Source organism: Colletotrichum orchidophilum, assembly GCF_001831195.1.
Source record: "Colletotrichum orchidophilum strain IMI 309357 chromosome Unknown Scaffold_4.1, whole genome shotgun sequence".
Classification (NCBI taxonomy): Eukaryota; Fungi; Ascomycota; class Sordariomycetes; order Glomerellales; family Glomerellaceae; genus Colletotrichum; species Colletotrichum orchidophilum.
Genome location: NW_019172960.1, coordinates 412,603 through 429,296, shown reverse-complemented (window position 1 = coordinate 429,296; position 16,694 = coordinate 412,603). Strand labels below are relative to the sequence as shown.

General features: G+C 40.1%; 5 protein-coding genes across 5 annotated transcripts; 2 read left to right on the top strand and 3 right to left on the bottom strand.

Moving 5' to 3' along the window:
- Positions 1-5,437: 5,437 nt before the first annotated feature.
- On the bottom strand, positions 5,438-6,204 carry CORC01_00789 (uncharacterized protein; the record flags this gene model as incomplete). Its single annotated transcript, XM_022612445.1, has 2 exons — positions 5,438-5,932; positions 5,998-6,204. 2 exons carry the CDS (start codon positions 6,202-6,204, stop codon positions 5,438-5,440), a joined length of 702 nt encoding a protein of 233 aa, XP_022481062.1.
- Positions 6,205-8,329: 2,125 nt separating this feature from the next.
- On the top strand, positions 8,330-10,065 carry CORC01_00788 (FAD binding domain-containing protein; the record flags this gene model as incomplete). Its single annotated transcript, XM_022612444.1, has 7 exons — positions 8,330-8,734; positions 8,807-9,093; positions 9,141-9,205; positions 9,269-9,347; positions 9,400-9,509; positions 9,573-9,797; positions 9,851-10,065. 7 exons carry the CDS (start codon positions 8,330-8,332, stop codon positions 10,063-10,065), a joined length of 1,386 nt encoding a protein of 461 aa, XP_022481061.1.
- A 2,258-nt stretch (positions 10,066-12,323) lies between these two features.
- CORC01_00787 (uncharacterized protein) lies at positions 12,324-12,443 on the top strand (the record flags this gene model as incomplete). The annotated part of the gene is made up of 1 exon (XM_022612443.1): positions 12,324-12,443. One exon carries the CDS (start codon positions 12,324-12,326, stop codon positions 12,441-12,443), a length of 120 nt encoding a protein of 39 aa, XP_022481060.1.
- A 213-nt stretch (positions 12,444-12,656) lies between these two features.
- On the bottom strand, positions 12,657-13,661 carry CORC01_00786 (alpha-L-arabinofuranosidase II; the record flags this gene model as incomplete). Its single annotated transcript, XM_022612442.1, has 1 exon — positions 12,657-13,661. The coding sequence occupies one exon, from the start codon at positions 13,659-13,661 to the stop codon at positions 12,657-12,659; it is 1,005 nt and encodes a 334-aa protein (XP_022481059.1).
- Positions 13,662-14,411: 750 nt separating this feature from the next.
- On the bottom strand, positions 14,412-16,455 carry CORC01_00785 (cytochrome P450; the record flags this gene model as incomplete). Its single annotated transcript, XM_022612441.1, has 6 exons — positions 14,412-14,465; positions 14,556-15,667; positions 15,744-15,827; positions 15,899-15,980; positions 16,031-16,116; positions 16,191-16,455. 6 exons carry the CDS (start codon positions 16,453-16,455, stop codon positions 14,412-14,414), a joined length of 1,683 nt encoding a protein of 560 aa, XP_022481058.1.
- Between the last annotated feature and the right edge of the window lie 239 nt (positions 16,456-16,694).

Here is a 16,694-nt window from a genome sequence, read left to right as displayed (position 1 = left end):
TTTTATTTTATATTTATTTTTAGATAGTTATATTTATTATATTATCCTCGTTTTAAATATATATATTTTAAGTAATATATATATATATTTTTTTTTAGTATTTATAAATAAGTTGTTTTTATTTTAAGCGATTTAGGTTATTTTTTAAAAGTTACGAATAGTTTTTTTATTAATAGGGAGATTTTTATTACGGCCGTTATATTTATTAGTTTAATTAATTTATAAACGGTCGTAATCGATAAGAGGGGTTTTTTATTTAGTTTATAATTTCTTTTAGAGCTTTTAATAATTAAAAATAAATAGATTTAAGATATTAAGTTTTAGATTTAGTGGAAGGGTTAGTTTTAGTTTTTAATTATAATTTTTATTTTTGGTATACGTTTTGCTTTTATTTTTTTTAATAATTTATTATTTTTTAAAGTTATTTATTTTAGTCAATTGTTTTATTCGGATAAGGTTTATTAGTGATAAGGTTAGTATTTATTTTATTATAGATTAATTTTAAGAAGTGGTTAGATAAATATCCTATATTTTAAGTTAGTCGATTAACTTTAGTTAAGAAATACTTAATATTTTTATTATTTTTAACGTTTTTTAGGCTATAATATAGCCGGTTAAGTTGTTATATAGCGATAGTTTTTAATATTTTAAAATATTAATAGAGGAAAAGAGCCTAGGCTTTAAAACTATATTTAACGTTTCTAAGTTCTTTTTATTATTATATTTTTAAATCGTCGGTATATTACTTATTTACGGTTTTTAATAAGTATTTATTTAGGTTAAGGATAATAGTTTTTATATAAGCGGGAGATTATTTTATATATTATTAAAATACGTTAATAAAACGATCGATATTAATTTAAATAATTTTTATATTTTTTATTTTTATGTTGTAGGTGTTATTATATTTAATTATAGGTTTAAATTATTTAATATCCTTTATTTAAAAACGGAAATTTATTATAGAATTTTTTATTAATAAGGAGGGTTATAAATTTTTATTATCGTTTAGGTTATTATTAAGGAAATTTTTAAAATTCTGCGGTAAGTAGTAAAATAGTGGTTTTTAAAAACTTTATTTTATTATTAAGAAAAGTAAGTGCTTTATTTTGTGGTATAGGGGGTTATGTTTATAATTAAAATTAATATTAAAGTCTTTTATTTATTTTTAATTTATTTTTTATTAGGTTTATTAATTTACATTGTTTTAATATTAATTTTAATTAGTTTATTTTATAAATTTATTTAACGCTATACGATACGAGAAGTCGTAATGGTTGCGGCTTTATTATCCCCTACGTTTATTTTTAATATAAATTTCAGTATAGTTAAGTATAGTTTAATATAAAGTTTTTTAAGAAATATACGCTTTTTTTTTTTTTTAAATTAAAATTCCTTAGCTTAGTAAAGGGGGGCGTATTTTATTTTTTATATATGAAAATAAAAAGTTATTAAATAAATACGCCGTATTTAGTAAAAAGTTAATAAGTTAAATAAAACTTTATATCGAACTTTATAACTTTTCTTTTTCGTTAAGTTAATTTAAAATAAAAAATATTTTTTTTTTAAATACTTTTTTTTTAATTAACGATTATAATAATACGGGGGTTTTCGGCTATTTTATAATAAAAAAGATAAAAGGATTAGTGTTTATTTTTAACGCTAGGGGAGTTTTTTTTATTTATTTTAATAATAGTTTTAATTTATATAGAGATAAATTAAATAGAATTTCTTTTATAATATTTATAATATTTATAACGAAAAAAAATAAAAACGCTTTACGCTATTATAAATAAGGATATATTTCGTTTTAATATTCGTTTTTGTTTTTAAATTATTTAAAGAACGTAGTTTTAAATCTTGATAAATATATATTTTATATTTATATATAGGAAATCTTTTAATATATTTAGGTGTTTTTTTTAGATTTAATAGCTACTTTTATAATACGTAAGGTTAAAATAATAAGGGTATTTAATTAATTAAACGTTTTAAATTAATAGTAATTCTAAGCGTAGTAGTTAATTAGCTAAGCGGTTTAATCGGCGTTTTTTAGTAAAAGGATAATATTAAGATTTTAAAAAAGATAGATAGTATTATCGCCTTTTATTAATTAAGAATAGTTAATAATAGGATTACGGTTTTTTAATTAGCTTATTTTTTTAATAAAGTCGATATTTTTTAGTTAGTTTATTAGATTTAAAAGAGTTAATACTTTTTAACTCGTTTTTTTAGAATATAAATATATTACTTAGTTTATTAAAAAAGAGTTATACTATTAATTATTATACGCTTTCATATAATAAAAATAAAATAATATATTAATACCTTTTTTTAAGATTTTTTTATAAATTTCCTAACGAAATCTTTTAAATATATTATAAAAGTTTTAAAAAAAATTTTTAAAAAATCTTAAGGATTTCTTTATAATTTTTTTTAAAAAAAACGGAGGAAATCTTAAGGATTTTTTTACGATTTTTTTTAAAGAAATTTTAAGGAAATTTTAAGGAAATCTTAAGCTTTTTTAAACGCTTTTTTTAAAAGAAATTTTTGGGAAATCTTAAGAACTTCGCGGCTTTTTCTTCTTAAGGTAATTATATACGAAAGATAGGAAATTTAGTTATAGACCGTAATAGGTATTATAAGTTTTTTATAATATTTTTTAAAATCGTAAGGGTAATAAAAATAATTTATAATTATCTTAGCGAAAAAGGAAAAAAAGGACTTATCATCTTATTTATATATTATTTTTATTAATAATCGTAAAGCCTTTTTTTTATATTAAATAATTAATAGTTTTATTTAAGCGTATTTTACTTTTTTTTTAATTATTTTAATCCTTACTTAAAATAAAAAATAATTACTACGGTGTAAAACGAAAAGTTATTTAATTTAATATAATATTTATTAAAAACTTATTAAATATTAATAATTAATAGTCGAAAATATCTTTATAAGTTAAAATTACTATTAAAAAATAGCTCTGCCTATTCCTTAAATATATATTTAAATTAAATAAAACGAGGGATATTATTTAATATTAAAAGTTAAGAAAAAGGTTAAAATATAAATTAACGATAAATTAACTATTAAAGAAGTAATATTATTTATATTAATTACGATTACAACGTTATAATTTAAAAAGCCGTAAAATATATCTTTTTTTTAAAAGGTTTATTATATAACTTCTTTTACTCCTCGAAACGGTTAATAAAGTATTTAAAACTTATTATTATTTTTTATAAACGGCTATAGCCGTTTTTTTTACTTTAGCTTTAGTATTTTATTATTTAGAAATAAAGTAGTTTAAGTACCGCTTTTAGCTCGGCTAATAATTATTAATTATTATTATTAAAAATATCGTTAATAAGGATCCGTTATTTTAGATTTTTATAAATTTAATTAATTATTAAAAAAGTATAAATCTATTTTTTTTTATAAAAAGCGTTATATTATAAAATATATTAAATTCTATTTTATATTGTTATTAAGTGTTAATATAAGCTCTTATAACGACTCTTTGAAAAAAATAAATATATCGTTTTTATTAATTTTATTACTAACTTTAAAAAAGGCCTTATGTTATTAAGACGATAAGTAAATAAATTTAATAACGTTTTAAAGTTTATTAATAGGGCCCTTAGTATATTAAAAGTTAAGATTTTTTTAAAGTTATTTAGCGTTAATTAATATATTTAATTTTTATTTGAATATCTTTTTATTATTATTAAATAAAAAAGCCTTACCGACGAGGTTAAAAATATAACCGTAATACTTAATCCTTTAATTAAAAACGTCTTTTTAAATATAAATATAAAATAATATAAAATATAAATAACTTAAATAAGTATTATTATTTAAAATATTATCGTAAATAATTATTTTAACTTAATCGCTTAATTCCTAATCGTTTATTATTAATTTTATAAATTAAATAATATTAGCCTTATCGTAAGTATTATACTAACGTTATAAAGTAATAAAGTATTATATTTATTATTTAATATAATTTAAAAAGTAAATAAAAACGGCGATAATAGTATTTTATATTAATAAAATTTATAAATTAAATAATAAATAGACTTTTATTATTAACCTTTAGATCTCTATTTTAATTATATTTTTCTTTTTAATAAAGATCTTATTTAGCTCTTTTTTTATATTTCCGTATAATAATAAAAGTTCGTTAGTAATATTATAATTTAATTAATAAAAAAGGGCCCGGAGGTAAGGATCTTAAAAAGTTATAAATAAGCTATTATTATTAATAATATATCTAATTATTAACTCCTCGATTTTTATTACTTAGCCCTTCGTAATAATATTAAAAATAAGTTTTTATCTTTTCGGTGTAAAGTTATATTTTAAAGATTTTAATAAATATAATAACTCGCTAAAACTTAGATCTATTATTTAATATTTTAATTTTAAATAAGCTGTTATTAAGCTTATAATTATTATTTTAAAATAAATAATAATATTTATTTTATTATAGTGACGATAAAACTAAAAGATTTCGTTTTAATTATTTTTATTATAATTTTCTTAAATAAAGACCTTTTTTAAATAGATTTACGATTTCCTTAGCTTTATACTTTTTTATAATATTAAATCGTCGTTTATAAAAGTTTTTTTTTTTTAAATTACTTTTAAAAAAGCGAGGAGGTTATTACGAATATTAAAGTTAATTAATAATATAAAATTAGCGTTTATTAAGGCCTATAGTTATAAAGTAATTTAAAACGGCTGCGGCGTATTAAAAATCGTACGACTTATTATTAATTAATTAATTATAATATAACGAATCGATTAATATATAATTTAATTAATTTTAATAATAATTATAATAATCGTAAAAGGTTAAAAATAATAGTACGTAATTTTATTAATTTTATCGATATTAAAAAAAAAAGGTATTAATTAATTAAGGAGGTTTTTTTAAATCTTAGATATTAAAAGGTATTAAATCTAGCGTTATATATTACTTAGGCTTTTTTTTTTCAATAATAATTATTAATAATATTCTATATAATTAAATAGTATAATACTTTATTTATAATTATAAGTAAAAAGTCATAGGTTCGAATCTTATTATAAGAGTTTATATTATTTATAATAAACTTAACGGTTTGCTTAAGTAATATATATTTTTAATTAACCCGGCCTTAGATTTTCTTTTTTTTAAGCGATCTTTATTTAATTAAATAGGTTAAATATAAGGCCTTACGATATTTAATTATTTAACTTACTAAAATCCTTATATTTAATTGTTTGTTTGATTTATTTATTTGATTGATTTAAATAGGTAGGTGCGCTGCTATTTATACGGATTATTGGACTAAGAAAGTCCAAGGCAAAACAGAACGAGTCCAACCGCTAGCAGGAAGTATCCAATCTAATTAAGCTTGGATAGCTTTTCCAAGGTAGAGAGCTTCTTCTAGATATCTATTTGTGGGGGGTTGTATACCACGACGCAAAGTACGGCAGCGATAAAGTACCAAGCCATAGCCATGTAAAAGTAATATCGGAAACCTTCGGAAGCAGGGTCGCTGGTTCTATTGAAAGCACCCCCGACGATCAGCCCGGTGATGCTCCCTAGACTGTTGGATATCATAGCCGATGCCTGGCCATATGCCCTCCACTTTCTCGGGAGAACTTCCGAGATAACTGTGTGAAGAAGCGGCTGCGTACCAAATGCGATGCCGATGATGCAGAACCCGGCAATAGCGGTGTTTACATCTGAAGCTCGGGCGACGATGATAGAGCCTACCGCCCCAAAGAGTGTGGGAACTACAAGAAACCACTTTCGGCCCCAGTAGTCTGCCGCCTGTGAGACGATAGGACCCAGTACCACGGTCATTATGGTGATTGTGGCCGAAAACCAACTTGTTTTATCTGTTGCATTGAAGTGGCCGGCGATGGTTTGCCCTTGCTACAAGAAATGCGCATCAGCATCCCGAAGGAGACACTGCATGATGCAATATGGGGGTTCCTTACAGCACCAGCTCCTACCAGGCTCACCAACTGGGCAAAGTAGATGAGACAAGTAGCAAAGACTGCGACAAATGTTTTTGCATGAAGCTCGTGATTTGGTTCATCATACGTCGTTGTTGTCTCTAACGACGACCCTGTCGCGGCTTTCTCGCTGCCGACAATCACGGCTGAAGGAGCTGGCTTCTCTGTCAAGCTGCCTTTTGCGGACATGGTTAAAATGGAAGTTGAAAAGCTTCGAGAAGGCGACGATCTTTCTGAGCGCAGCCACAGGAGAACACGGGTCCTTGTGAGAGAGAGATATTCCACGCTTCCAATTCTCGTGGGGAAGGGGACTGCATTGTTGATATGACCGATTTTGACGGGGTTGCTGACGTGCATGCAGCTCGGAGGTCCGTGGAACTAAAGTAAGACATCGGGAGCAACCCTGAGGTCTATGGCACGCAGATGGCCTTGCGGTACGATTATCCGAGTAGTACCTAGAGTGCTACAAGCTTATTCTGTATGACTTCGTGTTGTGACACCTTGAACATGCTGTGTCGATGCAGCTCAGCTTGCACGGAAGAGACACAGTAGGCCACTCCCGTCATCGCGCCGGCAATACCGGATCATGGCTCCGGTGCGGAACACTCAGAATTTATCTGCGGTCTACGGATAGCTGGAGACGATGTCTGTCATGTCGGTCAGCGTAGCATTGCCATCATTACCAACTCGTACATCTATGAACGCGGGGGTCCAAGGTCTTCCAGAAAGACACCTGCGTCATCCCGACAGAACTTCAGAAGCAATTATGGATACCAGAGGTAAAACTCTAAAGTTTGCAAAGAGCACCTGACTGGCTTCAGTACCAAGGTTCTTACGGACCACTTCTTACGTCTGATCTCACTTATCACGACTCGACAGACTGCACAGACTTCCTCGACCGACTTCGCACTTGCAAGGATCGGCCCGCCACCCCTTGGTAGCCCGGAGCTCCCCGGCCAACGCGGCAAGGGTGCACGGCCACAACGTTATAAGGTGGATCTTGATCCATGGTGTGCCTCGGACTCGGGCTCTGGATGAATTGCAGCCGAGAGAATTGCCTACGTAATCCTCTCTTTATATGAAATGTCTGGTGCCACTGTACGGATACAGATTCACTTTGTGCTTGCAGATGGCTGAACTAGGGTGCGGGCCGTCGACCGGCACGCAACAATCCCAACGCTTTTCGGATGCCGCGCTCCGTTTCCGGTTTCCTGCAATCTCGGTCACTCCATATTATCAAGTAATCCTTTGGATTGGAGTTTCCCAGTCTTGTCACTTGATGAGGGAACTCCAAATTGGGCTTATCTTGGCGCTGGTGACAAAGCCACTGTCAGAATACATCCGAATCGCCTACTCCGTATTGTCTTGCCGACAAGACTAAACTGAAAACCGTTTCTCCCAGTGAATCAAATTTTCTCCGACATGGGTTCGGCACAACGGCTTTTGACAAGGGCACCTGCAGGCGGACTCCATTCGTGACAATCTCGCCCAATAGCGGACCAACGGACAGACTCCGACGCGTTGCCCTGGTGGGACTAATTTGACGGACCCTGGTCTTCTCCGCGACTTTGGAGCTCACCTCGGGTATCCGTACTATGTAATATACATACTATCAAAAGGCAGAAACTCACCGAAGCGAGAACGAGTCATTACAGACTCTGAGTTTCTCCGGACTGTCATAAACCTAAACAGTTCAGTCTCCGGATTGAGCTGCCGAGTTGCCCCGTCTTGTACGAGGACACTAATGGAAGGAGGAGAACAGGCCAACTATCAACCCCACCGAGGGAAAGAAATTGGGGTTGCATTGAGCATATTCCTACGTTCCGTCCACCTTCCCAAAAAGCCAAGTGTGTTTCGAAAAAGGCCAATGGGCCAGATTACACATCAAGATGCGTGAATCGAGACAACTGTTGTTTTCTCAGTTGTCCCGCTTCCCCCCTTGGCACGGACCCCCGGCAGTATCCTCAGGTTGATGGCAAAGACTCCTCTATTTCAGCCATTGTCCAATAGCTTCGCGTAGTATCGCCATCGAATCCCGATCCCAGGGCCATGTCTCCATCAAAGAGCGGGTTACGCCGCAGATCGCGGTGGTCGTAACCCTACAGTGTCCCTGTCGGATACAGGCAAACGCAACGGCGTCCTCACCCCCGTGTTGGTTCTCCTGTTGCGGTCGAGGCAGACGAATTTCTTCTTTCTTGGCTTCTTCCTTCAGCGACGTGACATCTTGCAGACAATTCCAACGAATCTGCCACGGTGATACGAGACACCAAAGACGAAGCTTGCTGTTCCCTTTGCTCTCAAGAGAACTAGCACCATGTTGGACGTGGTCATTGTCGGAGCTGGCATCGCCGGCCTCTCGGCCGGCATCTCGCTCCGCCGTGCGGGCCATGTGGTGCGCATCTATGAGCGATCTGCCATGGACAACGAGGTCGGCGCCGCCATCAACGTCTCTCCCAACGCGGCGAAATTCCTTACTCGATGGGGTCTCGACCCTAAGGCTTCCAAGTTCGTCAAGGCTGAGTCGGTCCATTTCCAGGACCCTGTGACGATGGAGATCATGTCAACGCTGTCACACGACGCCAACGAGGAGTTCTACGACGCCGATCTGTGGTACGCTCACCGCGTGGATCTGCACGATGCCCTCAAGAGGATAGCGACCCAACCTGCAGGGCCCGGCGTTCCCGTCACTATCCATCCGAACTCGCGGGTCGTGGGATACGTAAGTGTGGGGAAGATCCCTGCCGCCACCCTCTCCGCGATGTTTGCTTTTTTTTTTGCTAATCTTCAGTAGAACCCTGAACTGCCGGCGGTGCACCTCCAAGATGGCGAGGAGATCCAGTGTGATCTAGTCGTAGGCGCAGATGGCATTCAATCCATTGCTAGCGAAACAGTCCTCGGCCAGAAGATGCCTCTCGTGGCACCTCTTCTTTACAACTGCTGCTTCCGATTCCTGATTCCTGCCGACGTTCTCGAGGAGGACTCCGAGACCAAGTTTTGGAATGAGGACTCCAGTGGCCTCATTCGCCTCTTCCCCGACAACGAAAAGAACAGAAGAATAGGGTCATACCCATGCCGCAAGTATGTCCGTGGTGTTCCTCACAGCCGTACCTCCTCTGACCAAATAGCAACACCATCCACAATTTTGTCGGCATCCTTTACGATGAGAAGATGAAAGATGCCATAGGCGAAGGTGTGTTCCCCTTCCTCAATAAATTTAGGCACTCCAACAGGCTCACTAACATCCCCACGGTAGATTACCAGACCGACGTCGACAAGGCAGAATTACTTGAAAGGTTCAACGGGTTCCACCCGAGTCTTCTGGCTATAATCAAGTTTGTAACATAAAACCACTCCCAGTTGATCTTCAACTGACTTCGAAACCAGCAAAGCAACTGAGATTAAGCGATGGCCTCTGCTGTCTCGCGCTCCGTTAGCCACCTGGCGGAAAGAAGAGATGGTTATCATTGGGGATGCGGCGCATCCAATGCTACCTCGTCAGTACTACATCTGATTTATCCTCGTTAATTTTTCGTCGCTGATATATCATCTGTCGGTAGACCAAGGGCAAGCCGGTTCCATGAGTCTTGAAGACGGCCTGGCCCTGGGTGTTGTGTTTGCCGGTGTGTCTGACACTTCTGACGTCGAAAAGAGGCTAGAACTCTTCGAAAAGATCCGCAGAAGCCGGGCCAGTGCGATCCAAATTCTCAGCAACGTCGGAACGGATCAGACAAGCCTGGTTGAGAAGGATCTTCTGGAATTTGTTCCGGCGGATGAGATCCCGAGTAGGTTGAGGCTTGATAGCTTGAAAGACCGGTCGAAAACTGACGATTCACAGAAAACCCCCAGGAAAACGTGGCCTTTACCTTTGGGTACAATGTCGTCGACGAAGCTATCAAGGTCATGGAAGAATTCGACCCATCATTCCATGTTCCCTATAACTTCTTTGAAGATGATTTCTTCGACATCAATCATGTCAATGGAGAGCTCTCCAAAATGAGTGAACTTGGTTTCATCAAAGTCGAGACCTGCATCAGCATCGACACTGAGTGAAGCAGCATCTACTCAGATCACAAGGAACTATCAGATTTCCCGACACCATCAATACGAATCAGAGTCTTACAAGAAACAAACCATGTGTGTGTGAGAGAGGTGGAGAAAATTAGAAGTTGGACAATGTCCCAGTCATTTGACCAGAATAACAGAGAACGAGCTTATAAGCCGTCATTATTGTGCAACAGACTAGAGTATTCCAGAACCAGTTGAGTGTATCAAAATTCGTTGAGGGTCGGCAGGTCAAAGGAAAGAAGATGATCTATTTTTGCGTATTTCCAACACGGGAGACTCACAACTTGATGCTACAGTGAAGTCGGAGGATCATCTACAAATTCTAATTAATTATTGTCTAAGTCGAAACATCTTCGAACCACTTCTTGAACCTCTTACTCTGCTGGCTTCAGTCTTTCACCTGATAGTCTTCCTAGCCTTTCAAGTTTCGCCTGTCTCACCAAACTCTCGACCGCGCTGCCAACGGCTTTCGCTATGTTTGCCGCACCACAAATGTAGAATGCAGCATCACCACTCAACAGCAAGCAATTTACCAACCTCCTTGCCTCTTGCCTACACTTGATGCTAGACGTATTGCTTCCTGCTGCCCGCTCTCGAGAAGGCTGCGGCGACCTCAAGCTTATTTGCGAGTATTCTCTATCGAAGTTCATTCCGACTCCCACTATGCCGGACGGCAGACTGCTCCTAATTTGACCCCGACTCCGTCACTCACGACTTTGACTGGGCCAGCCACCTTTTTATCTAGTGCGTGTACTTCGTCAAGTTCTGCTTCGACACGAGTGCGGACCGCACCGTCGAAACCGAAGACTCAAAGATACTAGCTGATCAATGGAGGGCGATTGAGGCCTTCCAACACAATTGGGACACACATCAGCCGCCGCACTTCATCCCCTTGGCCTACCAGTAACGAAACCTGGATAAGGGAGAGAAAATTCCAACAGTATGGCATGTCAACGATTTTCAGGCGCTGGCGCTCCAACATATCGAACTGATGCGTACTGTCTTGGCTGTGCACTGCACCAAAATTAAGAACCAAAGCCTCGGGCCGCCGTTGGCTTCATGGACATGCTAGAGACCATGCATGCCTGGCCTACAAGTTCGGTTATGGATGCTTTGAGGACAGCCTGGAGCACTCATACGAAGGCTTGGCAACTTGGCAAGTTCCTTGCCGCACGAATTGTCCCGATGTAGGTGTTGGTCAGGCCCTGCCCAAGTCATGCTGCACGCCGTTAACAGTGACCGCATATTCATTCTATGATTGAAAACACCAGAACGGACAACCTTCGAGGTCCGGAAGAAGCTTTCCATTTCCATCAGGCGCGTTATGAGCAGCTTGAGGATCAGGTCACAGTCCGAGTCCGGGAGCCGTGGTTTGCTTCCTCAAGCGCAGATGGCAAACTGTATCAGTTCAAACTCAAGGCTGCGCGCGTTCTGGTATATCGATCCATCGCTTTCGGCAGTGTCAGAGATCGCGAGTCAAGGCTCTAAGCGGATATCTATAGCTCGCGGTTTTGCGAGACAGACAAGATATAGACATTCTCATTGAGCAACTGGACACTGCAACTTACTCACTCCGGTCAAAGCATAAGTCACGCGGCAACACAATGATGCGCATGGAAACTGGGGTCTAGACTTCCGCACAAATGGCAAAGGGCAAGGTACGCCCAACGATCCTGAGGAGGTTTTCATCATTTAAGAAGCCATTGCCCCCACACAAGAACTCGCTCGCAACGAGCCTCGTATGAACGACAAAGATTGCCATAATTGTAAGAATGTCGTAGGAAATGATGATTTTATTCGCTGACAAGTTTTGTAGCATGGACCGCACGCATGTCAAAAGGCAAACTGTGGCAACTTCGCTTTCGGAATTGCCGGAAAACTTGACATCGAGACGGGGCCCTGCACACAATTCTTAGTGTACCATCTCATCGATCTTCAGCCTGGCGAAGAGCGGCTCTTGCTCGGCTCCGGAAGCCAAGGAGAAGCAAGCGTTTTCCCTATCACTCTTCTGTTTCTGTCATTGGAAAGTGTCAAAAAGCCGGAAATAGCCAGCCTTTCGGGACAGAATTCGGGCCATAATCAACCAATGATACGGCGATGTCTCGAAAAAGCCCAGAGGTCTTCACGAGGGCCTCCTCCGACCTCGAAGCCCAGTGGCAGCCCGCCAAAAGCTCTTTCAGACCTCTCCCGAGTCCTAGGATCAAAGAATACAGGATCCTACGAGATTACCAAGGACGTCATCTATGAGTCTGAAGCAGGTTTCAAATCTACTAAAGACTCAGGGTTGTTATCCGCAGACAATGTCGCCAATGCCCTCGGCATTTCCAAAAATGATATCATCTGGACTAGCTTTTTTGAACTAGCCCAGGCAATAAATGTAACAATACCTCGATTCAGTGGAGGAAAGAAGTTGAGGTTTTCTGTAGTAGGCTTTATGGAGAATAACGTTCAGGGGTCTCATCAGCATTTAGGACTATCGATCATGAGACTTCCGCCAGGCTTTGCGGTGTAAGAGACGTGTACTCGCACACGACAGAGTTGGTAAAGCCATGTTTCTGGCATATAGATATAAAATATTACGACATGGTACACGAAGACTTGTGCGGCCGCTCATGGCCATGTTTCGGTATGTGACGTTCCAGCGCACAGCACACCGAGTGAGCATGAGGTCCAAAACATTCCGGGCCAAGATCAATCACCCGCGCTTTTCGATTAGCCCATCCCTCGCCATAGCTTGCCGTCGCATGATAGATGCAGTAGACCCGGCTCCTGTCATGAGGATTGGGCAAGAAACTCGCATGCCCTGGACCGTACGGACCTCCGCACCGCTTGTGACTGACCATCAGTGGTGTCGATCTCTTGGCCCAGGCGCCAGGGTCAAGAGGATTATGTCCTATGAGCGGCAGTATACCGAGCTTGTATTCGCTGGTCCAGCTTCCGTCGGCTGAGTAAACGATGCCTCTGAAGACGCCTGGGATATCGACCCATGTCGGGCCCTCATTCACGCCCCGACGGCCTTCGTCGGGACGTTCCCATGAGAGCTCAGCCCTGGAAATGCAGAGAAGTGTGTCTGTAATGGCTTCTTCTGGGGCGAAAAGTTTGATCAAGAATAGATCTTGCTGGGTGTCGGAATTATCGCCGAGGGGCCATCCCGACCAGCAGCAGTACAAGTCGTGCCCGTCTGGACTGAACACTGTGGCGTCGATGGACCAGTGATCCGGCATACCCTTCAACGGGCCTAGAAACTCCCATGCAGAGGCATCCATCGGGTCCTGGGATGAAGACCGGAGGACCGTGGTCCGATGGCCCGGGTTTCCGACCCCGGGCGGCGCGCCGCAGGTATAGATGTACCACCGGCCTTTGAGGTAGTGCAGCTCCGGTGCCCAAATGTTGACGGACCACGGGCTTCCCGGCGCGGGTTGCCAGATAACACTTTTGTGGCAGTGGTGGAAGTTTTCGAGCGTATTGGAGCACCATATCTCGATGCGGTTGTCGAGGGTGAAGGTGAAGTAGAACTTGCCGTTGCCGGCCACGATCCAGGGGTCCGGCGTGTCAACGTCGCAGATGGTTCGGTTGGACATGATTTCGAGCCTTTCGAATGGATTGCCAAGTTGATCAGAAGTTTGTCTCAGGTGTTGAGGTTCTTTGAGATGTTTTCAAGCTTATTTATGGCGTGGTCAAAGAATCAGGCCAGAGGCTCGATCAAAGGGTTGGAGTGTTGCAACCGCGGCGCTGCTCGGGCTGCGGGAACGTCACTGGCGTTTCAGCCAAAGTCATCTGATGTTCCGGCCTTGGAGTTGGAGATTTGCAGGGACAAGCCAAGTAATTAATTGCCCTAGCGTCGTTTCTCCTCATTCTTTGCCCCAGATTGATCAGCAAATTCCAATGCAGCATCACCTGGGAAGCTCGGATGGAGACTTCATTGGCAAAGTTTAGACCTGCACCTTGCTTCACATGTACAGGGCTAGCTTCAGGGCCTGAATGCGTGGCATTGAAAAAGAGCAGCTTTGAGTAAATAGGCAGAAAGGCACCGGTGAGGACATCTGGTGCCAGATGCTGGCGCTTTCACGAGTCATGACACGAGTGTTGTTTTTAAGCCAATTGGATCTACAATGTACAAGTTTGCGGGATCAAGCTCATTATTGAGATTGCTTCAGCTGTCAAGGTTTACTGTCAAAGTCACACTTGGAAGCGGCTCTTCAGATGCCTTCAAAAGAAAAGAAAAGACGTGGTTCGTATTCTTCGGTCTTCACACCTGATTGAAAGCACCTCCAGCACCAATTACTCAGAAAAGTCTTTCCTGTGGGGAGTGGATGCGAGATTTCCACATTTCATAGTTGCTTTCTTCGCTTGAGAATGATATGTTTCGTCGGGTTTGGTAGAATCTACAACCTCTCGTCAGTCGTTTCGGATTAGGTAAAGAGCATTCATGACGCATCGATGCACGAGAAAGCAAACAAAGAGAAGACACGTACGTATTGGCCCGAGTGAAGATCTCTATACCTCTCGGTCTCCCCGTCCTCTGGAGCAATCTGATAACTGGCCAAGAGCTTGATGAGGAACATCTTGGCGATGGAGCACCCAGCCCAACGACCAGGACACATGTGCGAGGCATAGCCGAAGTTTACGTCGTCCTTTGTCGCTGAGCCCCAGTTATACTTGTTGGCGCCAACCGTTGCCGTCATTCGCTGCCGAAGGTCGTGATACCGACGTCCATTCCATTTGGACGGATCTTCAAGCTTGGGGTTGGACAGGTGGGCGGCCGTCATGACCACTTCGAATATTGTGCCTGCAGGTAGGACGACTCCATTGGGGAGTATTTGTGTCTTGTGAATCTTCTTCATAAGATTTGCTGCACGACCAGAAACCCAGGACTCAGTCAGCAATATGTCCTGTATGACCTTGCTCAACAAGCCAGGGCTGTTTATGGTACTGATGGCCGCTGATAAAGACACAGAAGGCACGAATAACGACTTACAAGCGGCTGTCGGATGATGTTTATGAGTCTCCTTGCAGAAACTGTCCAGCAAAGACAGCCCGTGAAGGTTGTCCCGAGAGAAACCCCAGTGCTCTGGGCGATTTCCAAGGACATCATATGCCTCCTGAAGGACAAGATCCACATAATCAGGACGGAATGCAAATTCGTAAACAACTTGCGTAGTCGATGGGCCGGGAGAAAACACAAAGGTGAAGGCGAATCCAATCAAAATGTTTGTGAGGTATTTGTAGTCCCGACGCTTCTCGGCTGGTGCCATGCGGATCAGCTCCTCGAGCCACTCATTGTCTATCGAGCTTTTCTCCAGACCCTGTTCGAAGGCCTGGACACATTGCTCAAAGAGGGGTGCGAAGAAGTCGGCGGCCTGTCCGAGCTGCACATTGACTTGGCGAACGTCCTTGGAGAAAGCGGCGGAGATTCGGGCCATCATCGGTCGCTGAGCCTTGAGTGCCTTCATGACGGGGATCAGTGTCGCTGAATACTTTTCAAAGATGTCGACAACTTCAGGCTTGAAACAGTCGCCCAAGATGACCCGCCAAATGACATGCGAGTAAATGTGTAGGATCTGCGGCTGCATGATAACACGTTTGCCTGATACACAATGTTAGAGTGTTCCCTCAGAGATTGTGAGATGTAAAAGGTGAGTGTGACAAATTGAGAAGCTTACCCGTATTTGTATCATCAGAGGATTGGCTAAACACACTGGATATGCCCTCGTCCAGAGCAGTGGATATGACATCAAGATATCGGTCTTCGCTCGTGACTCGTTGTCAGTTCCTCGCAATTCCAATCGCACCAAGCCATCTGAAATGAGATACGCACCGAATCCAGGCATCCGGGAAGCCAGGTAGCGGTATAGAAAAGGTTCCTCAAATGGCGCGCCGTGAAGGTCGCATAGGAAGAACTTGAAGATATCAGCTATGCTCAACAAGAACCGGTGGCTTGGGAACAGACCTCCTTGCGAGCAGGCGCAACTTCTTCGTCCTTCTTTTTGCAAATTGCAAGCCAATGTTCTGGTGCAATCAACACTAGATCAGACCCTAATCTCAAGTACCGTCAGTCTCCGATCTGCCTCTGCCATTCGCGCTGAAGGCTGTGCCTGAATAGAGCCTACCATCTAGAGCCGTAACCCGGAAGACGCCGCTTTCCACCTGCCTGAACCCCTTCTCAATGATCTCGACGCCATGAGCGGCAAAATCCTTTCTACTTGCGAACCAAGACTTTGAACTAGTAATTCGCGGGATAGAGTGGCCCGCTGTCTGGTCCAGGATCATGGGCAGGACTGTGACGAGAATCACGACAACCGCCAAAGCTGAGCCGGGGGTCACATAGCTCAGAAATAGCGGAGGCCAGTCTAGTAGCAATTTTGGGGAGTCCATCTTCAAACTATGTGTGGTACTATGATGCGAGAGAGGTTTTGAGAAATAATTGACAAAGCTGTGGGGGAAGAGAAAACCAAACAAAACGACAGGATGGTTTCCCACATGTGTAGATTATTCCTATAAAGAAACCAACACAGAGCCCCGCAAACGTGGGTAACTGACTTTCCCAATATCTTGGTCTGATATCTCCACGGAGTCGTGCATAAGGAATGCGAAATGGTGGGAGTATGGGAATC